At 42.7% G+C, this 17985-nt stretch overlaps 1 protein-coding gene across 2 annotated transcripts in view; it reads left to right on the forward strand.

Annotated features, from left to right (window-relative positions):
* Positions 1–243: 243 nt before the first annotated feature.
* Positions 244–17985, forward strand: part of CLSPN (claspin) — a 36896-nt gene continuing 19154 nt past the window's right edge. Inside the window, exons 1-11 of one of the 2 annotated variants that reach the window (XM_061597327.1) lie at positions 244–263; positions 3671–3791; positions 4464–4903; positions 5784–5945; positions 6893–6965; positions 8288–8396; positions 10450–11018; positions 12291–12482; positions 13940–14121; positions 16669–16862; positions 17240–17304. In XM_061597327.1, coding sequence (XP_061453311.1) covers positions 3749–3791; positions 4464–4903; positions 5784–5945; positions 6893–6965; positions 8288–8396; positions 10450–11018; positions 12291–12482; positions 13940–14121; positions 16669–16862; positions 17240–17304 — 2029 coding nt within the window. In that variant the 5' untranslated portion in view covers positions 244–263; positions 3671–3748. Of the gene's footprint in view, positions 264–883; positions 1132–3670; positions 3792–4463; positions 4904–5783; positions 5946–6892; positions 6966–8287; positions 8397–10449; positions 11019–12290; positions 12483–13939; positions 14122–16668; positions 16863–17239; positions 17305–17985 lie in introns of those variants that run through there. The other variant, XM_061597326.1, reaches the window with a different exon arrangement.

The raw sequence follows: 17985 nt of genomic DNA on the forward strand, positions 1-17985 counted from the left end.
GGGAAAAGTAGGAGAAGTAAGAGTGAATCACTTGAAGGATTAATGACCATAGAGAATAGAGCATCCGATGATCAGAGAAGCTTGGCGCTACCCATCGAGGCATGAAATAGACTTGGTATAAACTCACATGGCGAGGCCAACTTCCGGGTTCAATTTTTCAATTTTGCTTCTCAAGTCCCCATAGAAATCAATTGAGAAATCAGTGATTTTAGCATAGTTATGTTTAGGAAGCAACAAGCAAGCCTTAAGCTCTCCCATGAAAGGTAACAGCAAATGCAGGAATTCATGTGCTTTCATACTCGGGTCTTATTTTATGTGGAAAAAGTGTTGTGTGGAGTTCTAAAAGTTTAAAAATGCAATGAGCCTACACGAGGAGAGCATAATGTGTGTCTCGGGGGTGGGTGGGGTTTTTTTTTTTACAAAGGACTTCTGAATACCACTGAGGTCTGCGGTTGAGCAAGTGGGAAGGGGTTGAGAATTTAAGAAACGTGTCTTTTCCTACAACCTGAAAAATTCTTTTATGGAGAATTTTTGACTGGAAATCTAAACCAACCTCACCCCCTCACCCCACTTTTGTATTGTTGTATTTGCTTAAGCTTCAGTTTGACCCCTAACCTTGCAATTAACTGAACTGCAAGACTATGGGAAGTCATTCTAGCGACACAAACCCATATCAACCTGCAGTATGAATATTCCTCCCCCGCCTCCCCCTTTATTTCTTATGGGCCAAGCATATTATTGCTTCTTTTATTTGTTACGTTGTATCACACTTTTCCACCACAGGGACAAAAAAAACACAAGTTATAATCAAAAGGGACCATTTTTGGTCATTCTTTTCATTATACCTCTATATTCCTACTATGAAAGGGGACGTGAAGGCGGTGCCGCAGAAGAAACCCTCATTCTTAGTTGGTTCGTGTCAGGGCGACAGCCAATAAGCACGAAGAGAGGGCAGTCCCGTACGGACGGAGGCAAGCTGTGATTGGCTGGGGGCTGAGAAGTGGGAAGGGGGCAAGCCCCAGCGAGAGCGCGAAGACTCGAACTGAGCCTCGCCAGGGCAGCTTTGGCGCTTGCCGTTCGTTTTTCTCTCCCGTCGGTGCCGGCGCCATGGCAGTGGCGGCGATGGCAGAGGTGAGGCCTGCGTGTGTGTGGAGTGCGGCTGGAAACAGCCGACTGTGAGCGGCCGCGGTGAGGGAGACGGCGCCGGTCACTGGTGGTCGGCCGCCCCGCGAGAGCCTCCTCAGGAGACAAGGACTACGACTCCCAGCGTGCACTGCAGCTACGCTGAAGTGTCCCGGGAACCCCGGTCTCTTACTGCCTGCTCCGTGGCAGAAGTTCCACCTTGTTCCTTTCCAATCTTTTAGGGCGGTGGTTCCCAAACTCCCCCCCCCGTCACTTGAACGTTGCTGAGGGTCTTGGCTTAATGATTTAATGACTTAATAATTTTAACAACTTAATGATTTTTCTGCCTGTTGTAGCTCTTGTCATGTACTGTGCTAGATGCTGTATGGTTCTTCGTTTTGCTTTTATTGCTTCTTTTCTTACCTTGTATCTTATTGCATGACAACTTGCTTTGCATAGAACTGGAATTCCTGCATTCCTGCATTCATTCATTCATTCATTCATTCATTCATTCATTTTTAATTTTATATCCCGCTTTCCCAGTAGGGGAAGAAAAGCCCAGAAGCGTCTAAACATTTTTCCAAGTAGATCACAGTTCAACCAAATGTAGACTTGAATACATGTGTCTAAAGAGTGTTTTTTAAGGAAAAATTGGCCAGCAGTGTTGAGGGTATATTTATCTCCCCTCGGGAGGGAGTCCTGAAGGTGTGAGCACACTATGGAGAAAACCCTATCCACCAGGCTAATGACTCACAGGTGTGCGGGTTTCAGGCACTGATCTTAATGCCTGAGCAGACTCATATTGCACCCCACTTTTCTTTGAAGGATCTCAAGATGGCCTTTATGGTCCTCTTCCCTTCTCTGTTGCATCCTTGCGACAACCATATAATATAGGCTTGGCTGTGACATAACCATTTTGGCATCTCATTTTTTTTAACCTGAAAAGCAATATATAAATGCTTTTAATAAATAATGACTAGCCCATTGTCACTCCATGGTAAAGTGGACATTTAAACCTGGGTGTCCCCAGTCCTGACCCTACATTCTGAGTTACTACACCATACTGGTGTAATGAGTTTTTTAAAAAAGAAAACGGCTCCCTGCAAGTTAAAATCTAGGTCATCAGAGAGGAAAGATTCTGCTTTGTATTGTACCAGTTGTCTTCTTGCAGAGATCCTCCCCTCCAAAAAAACAAGGGAGCATTCAAAATATGATTTCCCCACCTGCCATCTAAAATGGTATCATTCCTTTTGGAGTCACAGTGCTGGTCTACACATGCTGTAGAATGAGGTAAAGGAGTCTTGAGGTGGCAGAACTATCGTTTTCAATTCTGGGTTAGGGCTTATGTTTTTGAATGCTTCCCAGTTTAAAATATGCTGTACTGCTAGAAAACTACCAATCGAGGAGTGGGTGGGGATTGAACCTTTCTCCCCTAAGAGCTGGGGTGGTAATGGTGTTTGCCTAGAGGAAGCTGGGTACATAGAACAATTAAAAATGGCACTATCCCCATCTGTAGTCTGAAGTGGCATAGTCTATTCTACAGCCTTACTCTCTTGCTTGTGTAGACTGGGCCTTGTAGTCTTTGTCTGGTATGGGTGGTGTTATGTCCCTTCCTGCTTAATGTAAGGACTGCAACAAGATAATTATGCAGGGTTGCTGAAGAACTGTTTTGCTGTTAAGCCCGGTGACACTGCTAGTAAGGAATAGGACAAAAGGCTGATGCCACTGAGTGGCAGTGATGGAAGAGCCCTCCTCCAGTGTCCTTAATGGCAGGAGACGGGAAATACAGAACAGGAGGGGTGGCATATTTTATGAAGGTTTTAAATCTAGACAGACATGGATGAATGTTAATAGTCACCTAAATGAGGTTGTCTGAATTTCCTTGTGTATGTCCAAAATTCATTTGGGAATGTTGGGTGTGTAGGCATGGGGTGTTGACACTGTGGAATGTCTGCACCTTAGGATATGACTGAAATCCACTCAAAAGTGTGGGAGATGGCTGAAGAATTCCACCTTCCCACACACATACTGCAGCAAAACTTATAACCTTCAGTGTCTTCATTCTGACTCATCACTCTCCCATGCCCATTTTATTTAAGTTAAAATTCTAAGTGCTTGTTTATAAATGAAACAGCAGCTTCTGTTTTGTTAATGAGAAACAGAACCAGATGTCATTGGTGTACTGATGGTGCCAGATCTCCTGTCTGAACACCCTCATCATATAGTTTCATATAGACTATCTAGTACAGCCTTTCCCAACCAGTGTGCCTCCAGATGTTATTTGACCACAACTCCCTTCAGCCTCAGCCAGCATTGCCAATGGTCAGGAAGATGGGAGTTGTGGTCCAACAACATCTGGAGGCACACTGGTTGGGAAAGGCTGATCTAGTAGGTACAGATCTCGGTTTCCAAGGGCCTGGTCTTACTGCCTTTGCGGTTAGGAAATGAATAGCACTGGACTGGGTTTCCATTTTAAAAATCCATAATTAAAACATTTATATGTGTTTGTCTCTTTTTTCATACATATAAATGTGTTCTTGGCTTGTAGATTCACTTGGATGTCCAGGATCTGAAATCTCAGGAAACCTCTGACAGTGATTCAGACAGTGGACAGGGCAGCTGCGAAATGAGCTCTCCAGCACAGATAAACAAAGGAGCTGATGATGAAGGTCAGTAAACTTATTGCCTCTTAAAAACCAATATGGCATTCTAGAGATCAATGCATTGTTTCGAAGAAATCTCATATATAGCAGTAAATATGCAGTTTCATCTTACATAAATATAACATACTGTCAGTGTTTGTTTTAGTTTTTTTTTAAGAAAGAGGCTACAATCTAACTAATCTAATGTGACACACACAGTTGGTTAATCAATTTTTCCATTGCAACCTTTCTTTGTACATCTTACACCCAGGTTTTGAAAGCCTTATTTGATATGATGATGCTGAAGTTGATTTTTAATATATTTTGTTTGTTAGTATTTTCCAAAGTGACAATCAATAGAATTGAACATTAAAAGACAAAACATATTGATGAAGCTGATTTAACAAGGAAGGAACTGCATGCATATATCTGGCCCCTTCTGCTCCTATGAGCTGCTGTAGTTTGTGGATTGTCACCAGAGAAGGAAAAATTGTACCTGCAGGAGCTGAATTGCCCAATAAAGTTTAATTAAACTACATTGGGTTCAGTCTTACTTGTCCTAGAAGCTGTGTGTAACTGAATTAGCAATATTTCAAGCGAGCAAAAGAGGGGAAGACGTGTGTGTAAACTGCATATGTGGGTGTTTTTTTTAAAAAAATGATGCATGCCATAAAGATGTGAAACATATGTTGTTGACAGATTCAGATGGAGAGATTTATGTGAGTAAGAGAGTCAAATGTAAGAAGGTTCTCTTAGACAGTGACAGTGAAAGAGAAGACCTTGTTCTTGAGAAATTGGACACTGCAGCTGGAGATGTGGAAAGCATGAAGGAAAATGATGATACATTTGCTGCTAAGGAGAATAAATCCAATGCAATCTGCCAGGCTCTGCTAGGCAGCAACGACAATGATGAGAACAACCTGTTCCATAATAAGAACCTTGGAACAGACCCAGAGCTTGGCGTGCGTGAACATAAGTTGGAGAACTCTGGGGGGAAAAACAAGAGCCAGGGAATTAATTGTGTAAAGGAAATTGATGGAAAAGAAAAGGGTGTTCCAAGGAAAAGGAGAAAGGAGAAAGAGAAGAAAATGAAGGCCATTAGACAGATGATAAAGAAGGGAAAAGCACAAGAACCGAAGGTATGATGGGACTGAAAAGGACACTTTAATGGAGTGGGCTTTAATGGAATTGCAGTGTGTGTGCTTGTGAGTGTGTGTATGTACATGCAATGTAACGTCCTTTTTATGCCAAGTTATGTACTTGCATTTCATGATTCATGACCCATGTTGCGTAGAGTAGCGTGTACACAAATGTTTTACCAGCTCCACTGTAATAAAATGCTAGGTGTAGTGTTGTGTTAACCCAGCTTGTGCTATAGCAGCAGAGAATAAGACCCAGTCTAGATAAATGGCTCATCATGCTGTTCTTGTATTGTGTCACTTCAGACGGCATAACTGAATGCTCCCCTCTATTTAAAAAAATCTCTCACACATGCACTACTTTGTCTATAGGATATAGATGACAGGTAGAAGCAATCTAGCTAGGCTTTTCTTGATATACCAATTTTCAAAGTATAAACATTGCTTGAATCCTCCCCACACAAAGTATACAATTCTTTGCTCAAAGTCTGTAGTAGTCCAATTCAGGAACAGTTTTTATTGCATGATAAGTTGTTTGTCTGAGCCAGAATCTGAATGCTCTGGATAGAGGGATTGGGAATGTGTGATGCTCCACATGTGTTTGCCCTCTCAGCTTCCATCAACCTCAGCCAGCATAGTTGGTGGTGAGGAATGATGGAAGCTGCACTCCACTAACATCTGGAGGGTCATAGGTTCTCCACCTCTGCTGTAGCGCATGGTACAGCATAGAGTTTTGTGGTATTTGGCTTGATTGTGCGAAGTGTGAAATCATGGTTTGTGTTTGAAAAATTGTTGTGTTCTGTCAGTTTAACCTGAGCTTTTCTGTTCATGTAGGAATCAGCTTGTAACTTTTTCTTGAATTCTACCTTTCTTGGGCCAGGACAATGGTGATCGGTTTTCTTTCAATGACAGTGGGTGTCTGCTGGCTGATAAAGACCTCTTTGAGAATGGATTGGAGGAGGGGGAGGATCCCCTTGTTCAAGATGAAGAATCTCTAGAGTTGATAAAAGCTGCAGGGAAAGAGAAAGTGAAAAAACGGAAGGTAAGCGGCACTAAACCTTCCAAGGAAACAATACAAAGTTTTTTTTTCTTTATCCTGAACTTACTTTCAATCAGTTTTATTGTGACCCCAAATTCTATATGGCTAGTGACAAGACCGAGCCTTTTCAGTGGTCTTGCCCCATTTGTGGAATTCTGGTTTAGATCCTGGCATACTGGGTTAATGTACTTTTTGCAGGGGTGAGTCACAGAGAGTTGAGCCATTTAATTTCTGTGCTTACTGAAGTTTTCAGACAGTTGTCAAGGATAGAGCCATAGAGATGTGAGATGTAAGGAGACCAGTTTGTTGAGGGAAGGGTTGTGGGAAGAATCCAAATGGAGTACCTTCAGAGCACAGCAGTCCAGTGTGCTAGACCAGGTGAGGGGAACCTTTGGCCCTCCAGATGTTGCTGAACTCCCATTTCCCATCATCCCTGGCCATTGGCCATGTTTGTTATGCCTGATTGGAGTTGTAGGTCGGCAACTCCTGGAGGGCCAAAGGTTCCCCTCAACTGTGCTAGACAGAAATCAAGGGGATTTGCAGCAAACACCTCAGAAGCCTCAGAGAGAAATATTTGGATAAAGGAAACTAACATTGTGTGTGGTACTTGGATAAATGATTCTCTGTATAGCAGTCTCTTCCTTAATATTACATTTAACGGCCTCCCCCATGAATGGTGGTCCAAACAGCTGTTTTCTGAGAGTAAACATGACAAACGTGATGGATGAATATGAGGAACCACTGTTAAAGGAACATAATATGGTGACCCTCTCACATATTCATTTTTTTAAAAAAATACTACCACAATTTTTTAAAACTCATAGTACTTAACAGCACCTCATCTTCCATCCTGAGCATGTCTTACTTTTAGTTATATTGAAGTCACATGCAGACTTATTACTTTTTAAACTGATTTACAATTCCAAAGTTGTCCTTTCTTGTTTGCTAAGGAGCGAAAGGCAGCCAAGTTAGGTAAGGAAGCCATCAAACAGCTGCATAGCGAGACTCAGCGACTTGTCAGAGGTAAGATTTCAAACTTTTTTACGAGATTATGTAAACCTTTAAGATACATCTTGAACATGGCTCTGGTTTATACAGAAACCCATTGATGAGCATGAACCCTGGAAGCAGGGAAAGGGAGCTAGAGTCCTGCATAGAATCAGCCAGGGAGACTGACTACCCCTACTCTGCCCCACCCCAAAATAATTGGGCAAAAAGGACTCTGTTGTAGACATAAGAAGGGCCTCTCAGTCCTTCAGTTGACAGTGGCAGCTTCTCAGCGTTCATCAGGCCCTAAAGGGTGCTGTAGTATTTGGTAAACCTTTGTTCTTGTACATCTCTGTGGTTATCTGATTTCCTGGCTGCATTTTATAAGGACTGGGCAGTCAGCTTTAATTTTTTTTAAAAAAGCCTAAGGGAAAAGAAGGCTGTGGTAAGAGCAGCGCTCATTCTGAAAGAAACCCCCCAAAATGGGCATGCAAATGTTTCCCCTCCCTCCCATGTTGCATCCATAGGATATCTTTGTGAAAGGATTTTGATGGCTTTCATTCAAGCCACTTTTGACTGAAAAGTGGCAAATATGACATAAACACTGCTCTTGGCAATTTGACTCATCCCTGTTCTGTTCAGCTACTGATAGTTTATAATCTTGTAACTGAAGGAGACCTCTGATTCTATACCAGCCTTCCCTAACCTGATGCCCTCCAAATGGGGTTGGACTACAACTCCCATCATTCCTGATCATTGGCCATGGTGGATGGGGCTGATGGGAGTTGGAGTCCAATAGCATTTGGAGGACACTAAGATAAGGATTCTATGAGTTAGCAGTTGAGATATGTGGCACTCAACCACAAATGGAAGCCTAGGCTGTAGACCTTAAATTTCCATCTTGCCTGCTTCTAGGAGGAAGAAATTATTTTGTATACAGCTACAGAAAAAATGTGTCACGGATGTATGAAAAAATGTAGTAAATTGTTGGAAACTTTCAAAATTCTTTGCTATTTTTTGTGTTAATTGGTGAAGGGGCCATAGCTCAGTATCAGCGTTTGTGCTTTACACATAGATGGTCTCAAATTCTCAAACCCAGGCATCTCCAGTTTTTTTTTTTAAAAGGAACTGATTACAGAACTTGGAATTACCTCTGCCTGGGAGATAAAACTGCTAGACAAAGTAGGCAGTACTGTGCTTGACAGACCAATGGTCTGATATGGTATAAGGCAGCTTTGTATGTTCATTTTAAGATTTTTGTGTTTATATAATAAAGTTAATCCAAGGCCATAACAATCAAAGCATTCCTTCACTGAACTACTTGGGCCAGTTTAATCTATTTCTTTCCCCTCTGGTAGAAGCTACTGTGCCTCTCCCATATCACCTACCAGAAGCCAAAAGTGTCCATGAATTCTTCAAGAGCAAACCTCGTCCTGCCTTCCAGGGAAGTGCTATGGCTTTGCTAAAGTAAGTCCAGCCTGTTTTGACCTATGTCAGGAGTTCCCAAACTGGGCTGTGGACCACCACTGGTCCACCAGCTTCACTCTGGTGGTGCATGGTCTGTCTGTGCAGAACAGCAGGAGCAGCAGCTGTGAATAGCAAACAGTGTGCATTAAACATCATTGATTTTTAATTGTACTTTTATTGCTTATACTGTATTTGAGTATTTTATATTATATGGAATTCAAATTGTAATAGAAAATACAATATATAAGAAGCAATAAAACACAATTTAAAAACCATAAAGCATCTGGCAGAGCACACTACAATTGCTACACCACTCTTCTAATGTCTTGTTGTTTTTCATGATATAGATACAAGTTTGGGTTGTTCCAATTTTGCAAGAGTGCTGATTATTTATTTATTTATTTGATTTATATCCTGCCCTTTCTCCCAGTAGCAGCCCAGGGCAGCAAACAAAAGCACTAAAAACACAGGGGAACTCCCCCAGGGCATTCAGGAATCCAGTGGATTCCATTAGTCTCTGGAGGTGGACCATCTTAATCTGCCCATCACTCCTGCAGGAGAGGATCGGAGCCATAAGTCTAAACTTCACCAGGAAGTGGTCTGACAATGATAATGGGGTGACATCCACACCTCCATCTCCAGACCTTTCCTTTCTCCATCTGGAGCAAAAACCAACTATGCATCGGGCCGGTGACAACTTGAGACAGCCCCATGATCGTCATGGAGGCCATGAAGTCTCGAGCCGGAACAGTAGAGGCAGCCTCAGCATGGACACTGAAATCACCCAAGTCTATCGTTCTGGGCTCCTCCAATACCACAGCCAAGATGGTACAGCATTGGGTGTAATACCAGATGCAGAATTCATCTTCTCAGAAACTCTGGGTTTCATTAAAATAAAAGCAAGTTTCTAGACCTCATGGCTGAAAAAGTATGCCTGCTGAAATTTCAGAAGCCAGAAGGGTGGCTGAATGAGATTTTCCAGAGGTCCAGATCTGGGTTTCAATGCCCTGCCCAGTTCTTGCTTTTCCCTTTGACTAGCAAACCCATAATATATCAAGCAAAGTAAACAAACTTGTATAATTTTATTTTATTTATTATTTGATTTATATCCCGCCCTTCCTCCCAGTAGGGTAGTTTCTCAGTTTGGACAATTTATACAAGCCTTGGGATATGTTTTTTTTTTTTTTTGCATTTCTTGGGGCTGAATTCAAATTTTATTTTTAGCACTAAATCTACAACTGCCCCCTTTTAATCAAATGTGTCATTTATTCTCTGAGCCTCCAGTTTAGGGTATTTTTATATACAACAGTATCATTTACCCCAGGTTAGAGAGGGTTAATTCATGTGACTCATTGCAATAAATGAATGCACCCAACCCATTCTTTTATTTGCTTTGGAATCCTGTGGAAAGATGCAGAGACCCTTGTGTGGAAGGAAAAGGAGAGGCATGAAGGGACTGGCTTTCTTATTACTTTTTTTGCCCTGCATTGAGGAGGAAAGGAAATGGATCCTGCCTGCACTGGCCTATCCTGACTTGTGCTCACAGCACCAGCTTCAGCTGCTTCCTGAAAAGTGAAGTGTTGTGACACTGACAATCGGCAGTGATGGTGGCTCTCTGCAATCTCAGTTTCCTCCTCAGTATGGGAAAAGGCAAACAATCTGTACAAGCCCCTCCTTCCTCTCTGCTTGTACTACATCCTGATGGAGGGGACTCTGCTTCCTTTCCAAATATTTTTTTGGGGGGTGGTGGTGGTCCCTTTTCATTATGATTATATTGAATTGGCTCAAAACGGGCTGAAATAAAAAAAAGTGTCAGTAGGAGACATTGCACAACTTACTCTCCCACCCCAAATGAGGGGACACTATGCACTTTACTGTGTTTGGCTATTGGCAGCTATCCACAATAATTCTGAGAAAATTGTCTATTTCCTTTTTCTTTATTCAGGGATAAATAGGCAAAACAACTATGTTCTGTCTTTAGCTCAATTTCTTCACATTCTCAAGGGAGCGTGTTAAGGGTGGTAGTGATCTGACAATTGTTTTTTCTTGACAGATCAACTAAATATCAGCCCAGTCTAGAGGAAGAACGTTCTGTTCCAAAGAACCCAGGTACTGACTTTAGTGAGAGTGGGAGAGGACAGCTTTCCCAATCAGCGGTGGGGGAATCAGGAGCAGGACTTGAACTGCAAGCTTCAGCCTTTGCAAACCCTACTTCTGCCAGCACAGATGGAATGTCTGCTGGAGAAGTGGAAAACGTGACGAAAAATGGTCTTGAGGAAAATGGACAGAATGGTGATTCCAAAACTGGATGCCTTAGGGAGGAGTTGAAGTCTGGAAAGCAAGAGAAGCCTAATCAAATCCCTGCTGAATGCATCAAATCAGTAGAGAACGAAGTGGAAGAAAACTTACTTGAGCTAACGGAAGACCAATCCCTGGAATCGTGTGTAAAGCCCAAAGATGTTGTACAGCCACAGGGAGTAGCATTGCTAGCTCCTGGTGAAAAAACAAAGAACTTGAAGCTGGATCGGCTTCGGAAGCTGGGAGTGGACCTGACCATCAAGCCTAGACTGTGTTCCAGGGATGATTCGTTTATTAATCTAGATGAGCCGGAATCTAACAGAGGTGGGGTGCCAGCTTCTAGCATCTTACTAGGCCCTGTTCCTTATTGACTTGTTACTACATATATGGCAAAAGATTGGCAAGTGTGCTTGACTAAACACCCCACCTCCCTATGCATTGGCATTAATTTGCTGGGGGACTGAGAATTGTTTGGGAGTCGGGGAGGAAGGTATAAAGTAACATTCTTCGATCTTCCATTGCACCTTCTCCTAAAATGTTTGAGTTCACCAGTTCAGCTGCACTCTGCCACTTTCTGTACTGAAATCAGTAGCACTTGTTTCTGTGTAATGTGTCTAGAATCATGGCATGCTTTACTTACATCATTTTATTTAGTAGGCCCACATAGCATTTTCATTTAGCATGATTTACGTAACTCTCTTGCTCACATTGAAGCAAGGATGCTTTTTCACAGGCTTGCCTGCCAAGTGCCAGTCATTGTAGCACATAGCAGGCCTGAGAGGGGGGAAAAACATGAACCAGCACAAAGATAGGGACCTGCCTTACACGGAATCAGACTGTTGGTTCATCTAGCTCAGTATTGTCTACTCTGACTGGCAGCAGCTTTCCAGGGTTTCACGCAGGAGTCTCTCTCAGTGCTACCTGGAGATGCTGGGGATTGAACCTTGGACCTTCTGCATGGAAAGCAGGTGCTCTACCACTGAACTACAGCCCTTTCCCAACATTAATAGTTGGCACTTAGGAACAAAGGAAGCTGCCTTATCCTGAATACTAGCCCAGGCCTGCTGCAAGATATCTCTAGGTTTCCAGACAGGGGGTCTTTCCCAGCCCTAACCTGAGATACTGGGGATTGAACCTGGAACTTCTCGAAGCAGATGCTCTACCACTGAGCTTCAGCTCTTCCCCTTAATGCTTCTATACATGCTTCCCATCATGGTTGGATATAAGAGGTGGATATAAGTCTTGATAGCCAAGGTTCCATTTGAGGGATGTTCCATCACTGGAATAGCTCTCCTTACACAAGAGGGGTATTTGCACAAGCACAGCAATCTTTCATTGGATTTCTTAATTCCACAGTTGTGTCTTGTGCTTTATTCCATTTGCTAGGGAGCAAGTTCCTCTCACTTTCAGCAAGAATTTCAGAAACCCCAGCAAATGCTGGTACAGTGTTAACGATTTAACAGGAAGGCTCCTATTTTTCAACGTGATCCAATTTTGCTGAAGTGAAATCAGTTGCCTCTTCAAAAAGAAAATTACAATATCTTCCACAAATAAGTGATCATTGTGTTTTTTCCTCTTTTTTAATTCTTAAAACAGAGCTGGAAGCTTTGAAGGAACGTTTTGTGAAGCATGCCCTTCACACAACCAAGCCAAAACCAGAACGTACGATGAGCTTGAATATTATTCGTAAAGAGACAACTAACGAGGGCAAGGAGGAGCTGAGAGCAGATGTGGTGGCAGTGACTTTGGCTGCAGAGACTGTAGAAGGTGCAACCCACACCAAGCCAGGTATGCTTGAGAGAGAACAAGTGCGAGGCTTACTGGGTAGTGTTCGCTCTCCCAGTGCTGGGACACTTGCTGTAAATTAGAGCTGCAGTGTTGAATCAACCAACAGAGACTACTCCATTTGAAAACATTTTTGATATTCTAAAAAAGTGCCCTTGATTGGAAAGCAGGTTTTTAGTTTCTCACTTTTTTTTAATGTATGTTCTCAAAACTGCTAATGGCAAGTGCCATCTTAAAGATGGAACTGGTTACTCTAAGGTCACATTCACACCAAACATTTATTCCACTATTATTCCACTTTAAACAGTCATGGATTCTCCCAAAGAATCCTGGGAAGTGTAGTTTGTGAAGGGTGCTGAAAGCTACTAGAAGATTCCTGTTCCCCTCACAGAGCTACAAATCTCAGAGTTTTCTGGGAAGAGGAAATGACTGTTAAACCACTTTGACAAACTGTAGCTCTGTGAGGAGAATAGGGGTCTCCTAATAACTCTCAGCACCCTTCACAAACTACACTCCCCAGGATTCTTTGGGGGAAGCCATGACTGTTTAAAGTGGAATAAATGTCTGGTGTGAATGTAGCCTACGATGATGCCTAACTGCAGCACAAGCATGCATAATTAAAAAACAAACAAAGATGGTATGCTTCTTCATTTAGAATAATCAATCATTGTGGCCCATGCAGGTTTGATTGATTGACTAACATTTCTTTAATCATCTGAGTTTTAGTCAATTGGATGGCCATCCTTGACCCAAGTGATGAGTAGCTCTGTCCTCCTGGTGATGCCGGGCCCCATGGTGCTGTGCTAAAGTCTGCAGCATATATAAGAGCCCAGAGAGTACAACAGCTGGACATCTTGGGCAAGAAGTAAGAAGCACAGAGTCATCTTGACTGAGCTGCGTTTGTAAACTTGGCTTACCCTAGCGCAGGGGTGAGCAGAAGGTAGATGGGGATCTACATGTAGATATCTGGGTGACTGAAGTAGATCAGCAAGTGTTTCTGACTCCCAATTGCTTAACAAAGGCAACAGCAAAATGACTCCCTCCCCCCAAATTATACTACTGGAATGAAGAAAGCTTTGGGAAGGTGTAGTGGATTTTTTTGTGTGTAGAAGGACTGCGAGTTCAGTTTTGGTACTCAGAACAAATTCCTGGCCTCAACATTCTTTAATTCTAGGTATGTCACTTCCACCTGGCTCTGGTTTGTGAATCTTGGGTTCTAGCAAAAAACAAAATAGATCCCACAAGTAGGAAGGGTGCCCACTGCTGTCCTAGCCAGAAGGGTTTCTTCCCTTAGTCAGTATATGAATTCGTGAAACTCACCCTCTGGGTCAAATAAACTAACATTGCTTTTTACATCATTGGTGGGTTTCTTTGTTAAAATGCTTGCCTGGGGCAGTGAAGCTTCTGTGCATAAGTTGAAAAGTGCATCTAAGTGTATTCATGCTTTCCTGGCTGCCCAGGTGAAAAGTTACAAATGCTTAAGGCTCAACTGCAGGAAGTCATGAAGCTCCGCAGGATGGAGGAACGCCAGAAGCGGCAAGCATTGTTTAAACTGGATAATGAGGATATGATGGAAGAGGAGGAGGAGGAAGAGGAGATGACAGATGAGTCTGATGAAGAAGAGGAGGAAGGCAATCAAGAGGTCTTCCCTTTGTTTCTTTTTACTTTTTTTGTTGTTGCCAATTTGGGCAAGTTCTAGGGTATTGCTTATTTCTCGTAAAACTGTCCAGAAACTACAAGAATCAGGAACCTCTTCCATTTTTAATGTTGGCTTCTTACCAAAGACACACTACTTTGAAATAAAAGTCACTGAAATTAAGTGCGGCTTCAGCTGCCCAGAGCTGGACACTGAAATGTAGGCTTTTATCTTGTCCATTCCACTGTTAGCAATTTTGCAGCCAGAAACCTCATGTTTCAATTTAATCATGAAGCAATTTGCCCCCCAAGAAGCACAAACATTCAAGCATCCAGCCACAGACTCCTGAAATGCCACCTCTTACTTTTCCTCATCATGTATCTCTCAACAGCCATACGGTGAGGCTACGAACAAGAGACTGTAGAAAATGAGGCCAAGAATAACATGGCTGTGCCCTGCCCATCTAGCAGTTTATCTTAGCAGCTCTCTCCCAAGGAAATGGAGCAACAAACAGTTGGGTTGCGAGTGTCAGGGACCAGGAGTCAGATTCCTCTTCATCGGGTGATGGAGGCGAGGACTCTGAACCTGAAAGGCACACAGGGCCTGCTCCAGAGGCACTGCTGCCTGATGAACCTATGCCTGTACCCCTGCCCTGGTCTTAGGAAATGGCACTGTTATCCTCTGACTCCAGGGACTCCACTGTAGAAGACCCTGGAAGATTGAGCCTCTCCTGCTCTGTCACAGTAGAAGAGAAGATCAGGCCCCTTTAAGTAGAGCAGCATCTTGGAGCACAGGTGGTGCTAATAACTAGGCTGTACCTGGTGCTACTACTAGCTTGTTCCTTGCTGGAGCAACCTCAGAGCTCTGTGTTCCCCAGAGCACAGCCTTGTGTCCAGCCTGAAGCTTGTCCTGCCTTGTGGCCAGCCTGATCTTTACTTGTCCTGGTTGAGCCTTACCATGCTATAGAGCAGGACTGCAGCTCTCCACCCCTGCCAATTCTTTCCCCCCAACACACATGGTAACCTTGCAGCAGTTGCCTCTTTTGGATGCCTCCCTCCCTAAGATGTAGAGTGGAGCAAAGCAGGGGAGATAGTTCAGGATTCCATAAATGGGTACCTGACTTGTGACTATCCCCTCCTCTCAGCTTTATGTTGGGTGTAGTTATTGGAGGTGCTTGCGGCTTCAGGATTGTGCCTTTGGCTCTTAAATAGTTTATTGGGTGCCTTCTCCCACTTTTCAATCCCCTGCAAAGCCAGGCAGAGTTGTGATGAACAGATACATTCATTTGCTTTAAATACACAAATCTGCTCCCCCCCCCCAAAAAAGCCCAATTCTACAGGTGTTTACCACAAGCAGAATAAATTAAACAAAGGCAACAACTGTTTGATCTAATTTCTGGAGCTCTGCATCACCCTGGCTTATTAAGGAGAAACCCTTTTCAGAAGTAAACAGGTTGAGTATTTATTTAGATCATTTGAAACGTGAGTTGTTATCTGAATCCTCAAAGTGAGATACAAAATTAATGTAATTTGAAATCTCTAAAATGGGGCAAATCCATGAGAGCAGCCAGTGAGCTAAAAAACCAATGTGAATGCCAAGTAGCCCGCAGGTTCCTGTATCGCAGAGCTCATGCCATCTGTGATGGATCAGGTCCAACTGCAAAATAGGACATCTGGCTAGGCTTTATTTGTGCTCACACTGTGTCCTGGCACCTGTTTTTAAATGCTAGGGATTGACCCCGGAAGACAGAAAACAGGGAGGTACGTGATTCTTCACTGCTGAGTTACTGTTGCAGCATGTTAGGAGGAAGGTTTCTGAATCGGAAGGTAGTGGCTTAAGAGAGACTTACACACCAGAAGCTGTTTCTCTAGAAATTAAATGTTAGCCTTCTGGATCAATTATCCAAAAGGAGGAATGGGCAGGCAGTAGGGACAGGGAGCTGTGAAAAGTGACTACTTTCTTACCCTTGTTGCTGACCATCCCTCTTGGACATATTCTAATCTGAGCTTTTGGCAGATACTGGCTCCATCTTTTTAAAAGTGGTTTCTGTATATATAAGGCAGGTGTGGGGAACCTTTGGCTTTCCATATGTTGTTGAACTACAACTGCGATCATCCCTGGCCATTGGCCATGCTTCCTGGGGCTGATGGGAGTTGATCCAGAAAGAAGAGACTAAAGAAGTCTACAGAACTGTATAAGAATTTTGCTGGATTGGATAAGAGTCTATCAGGTTTAGTATATTGTTTTCCACAGTGCCAAGTCAGATACCTTTGCAGAAGCAAGACAGGAAGGCAACGTTTTCCCCCTGTTGTCTCCTGGCAACTGGTGTTCAGAACCTGTGGGATCATTTTAGCTTCTGTGGCTAATAGCCCCTGAATTTTTCTAATCCCTTTTTAAAGCCATGTCTTGTAACAATGAATTCAGGGAGAGATTTTACTGACCTTATAAAAGAGTATGTGCTTTCAAGCCAATATATTATATGTATTTAAGCAAATCATTCTTTTTCACTCACTGTGGAATTTGGTGTGTGTGTGTGTGCGTGTATTCCATTAGACACTAGAGAATCTTCTTGGTGAGACAGAGGAAGATAATGAGGACCTGAAAAAGCAGGGCCATGCAGATAGTGACAAAGAATCTGACAAAGAATCAGTTGATGAGGAACGAGCAGCAAATTTTAGTGCTGTTCCGAAACCTTCCTCCACAGAGTCTACATTGCTGCTGTTCAAGGACAACTCTTCAAAAACAGGGTAAACCTTTACCTATTACTGGACAAGGACATAATTTGGTGTCCACCTCAAATGCTGTGAGCCACCACAAAATGTCTATTTCAAATATTGTTAGTTAATGCCATCAATATCTTGACAAACAATAATTCATTAACACTAGTTTACATACCCTCTGTATGCCGCCATTTATAGCAGGGGTAACCAACATGGTGAACTGCAGATGTTGGACTCCAACTTCCATTAACCTCAGCAAGCATGCCCAGTTATTTGGGATGATGGGAGTTATCCAAAGCATCTGGAGGGCACCACATTGACTATCCCTGATTTAGAGAGTGATCCTGATTACCTTTTTTAAAAACACGATTATCCTTCATGTGGGCTGTAATTGTTTCTTGCAGGTGTTCTCTTCCAGGTGAAAAAGCTGAGATGGAAGAAACTGTGGGCAGAAAACAAAACAAGCCAGGTAAAATAGCTACCCATCTGCAGGTGGTGCTCTCCATCTTGCTTGTTTCTTCATCCTGTGCCTTTTCAGTTTTGAACAATGTATCTCTTTGTAGTTATCTTCTCTTGTAACTAAAAGAGTTGCACTGGTAACTTTTGGAATATGTCTGTTTTTCTGCTTGTTTGTTCGTTTTTTGAGTGAAACTGTGAGCAAAACATTTTATATTATGGGAGGTTTTGGAGGCAACCACATCTGAGACAGATGTGGTCCACTGGTTGCCTAGCTTGTAAGTCTGTCTTCAAACTGTGGATTAGAATCCCACTTGACTTGCTGAAAGGAAAAAAGTAAAGTTTTAAATTCCTGAATACTAAATACATTGCTGGAAAGAAGCAGGGCATGGAGAACTGTGTATGTAGTAGGTGGAACTAGGAGCAAGATGTGTGGGATATATTTTTATTTATTTATTTTATTATTTGATTTATATCCCCTTCCTCCCAGCAGGAGCTCAGGGCAGCAGCTGGATGGTAGTAACTGGATGAGTTATACATGGGCGGGGAGTGAGCAGAAGATCTTAGTTTTGATATGGGCTGATGCTGTTTTACGTGTCTTGAGGAGCTATATCTTATTCCATGCTTGTACTTCTGAACATTTTTAGTGGTTTCCCTCCAACGTTGCAAAGGTTTATCTTGTTGGTGACTTTTG

This window comes from Rhineura floridana, chromosome 15 (genome assembly GCF_030035675.1).
Source record: "Rhineura floridana isolate rRhiFlo1 chromosome 15, rRhiFlo1.hap2, whole genome shotgun sequence".
NCBI classification, from domain to species: Eukaryota; Metazoa; Chordata; class Lepidosauria; order Squamata; family Rhineuridae; genus Rhineura; species Rhineura floridana.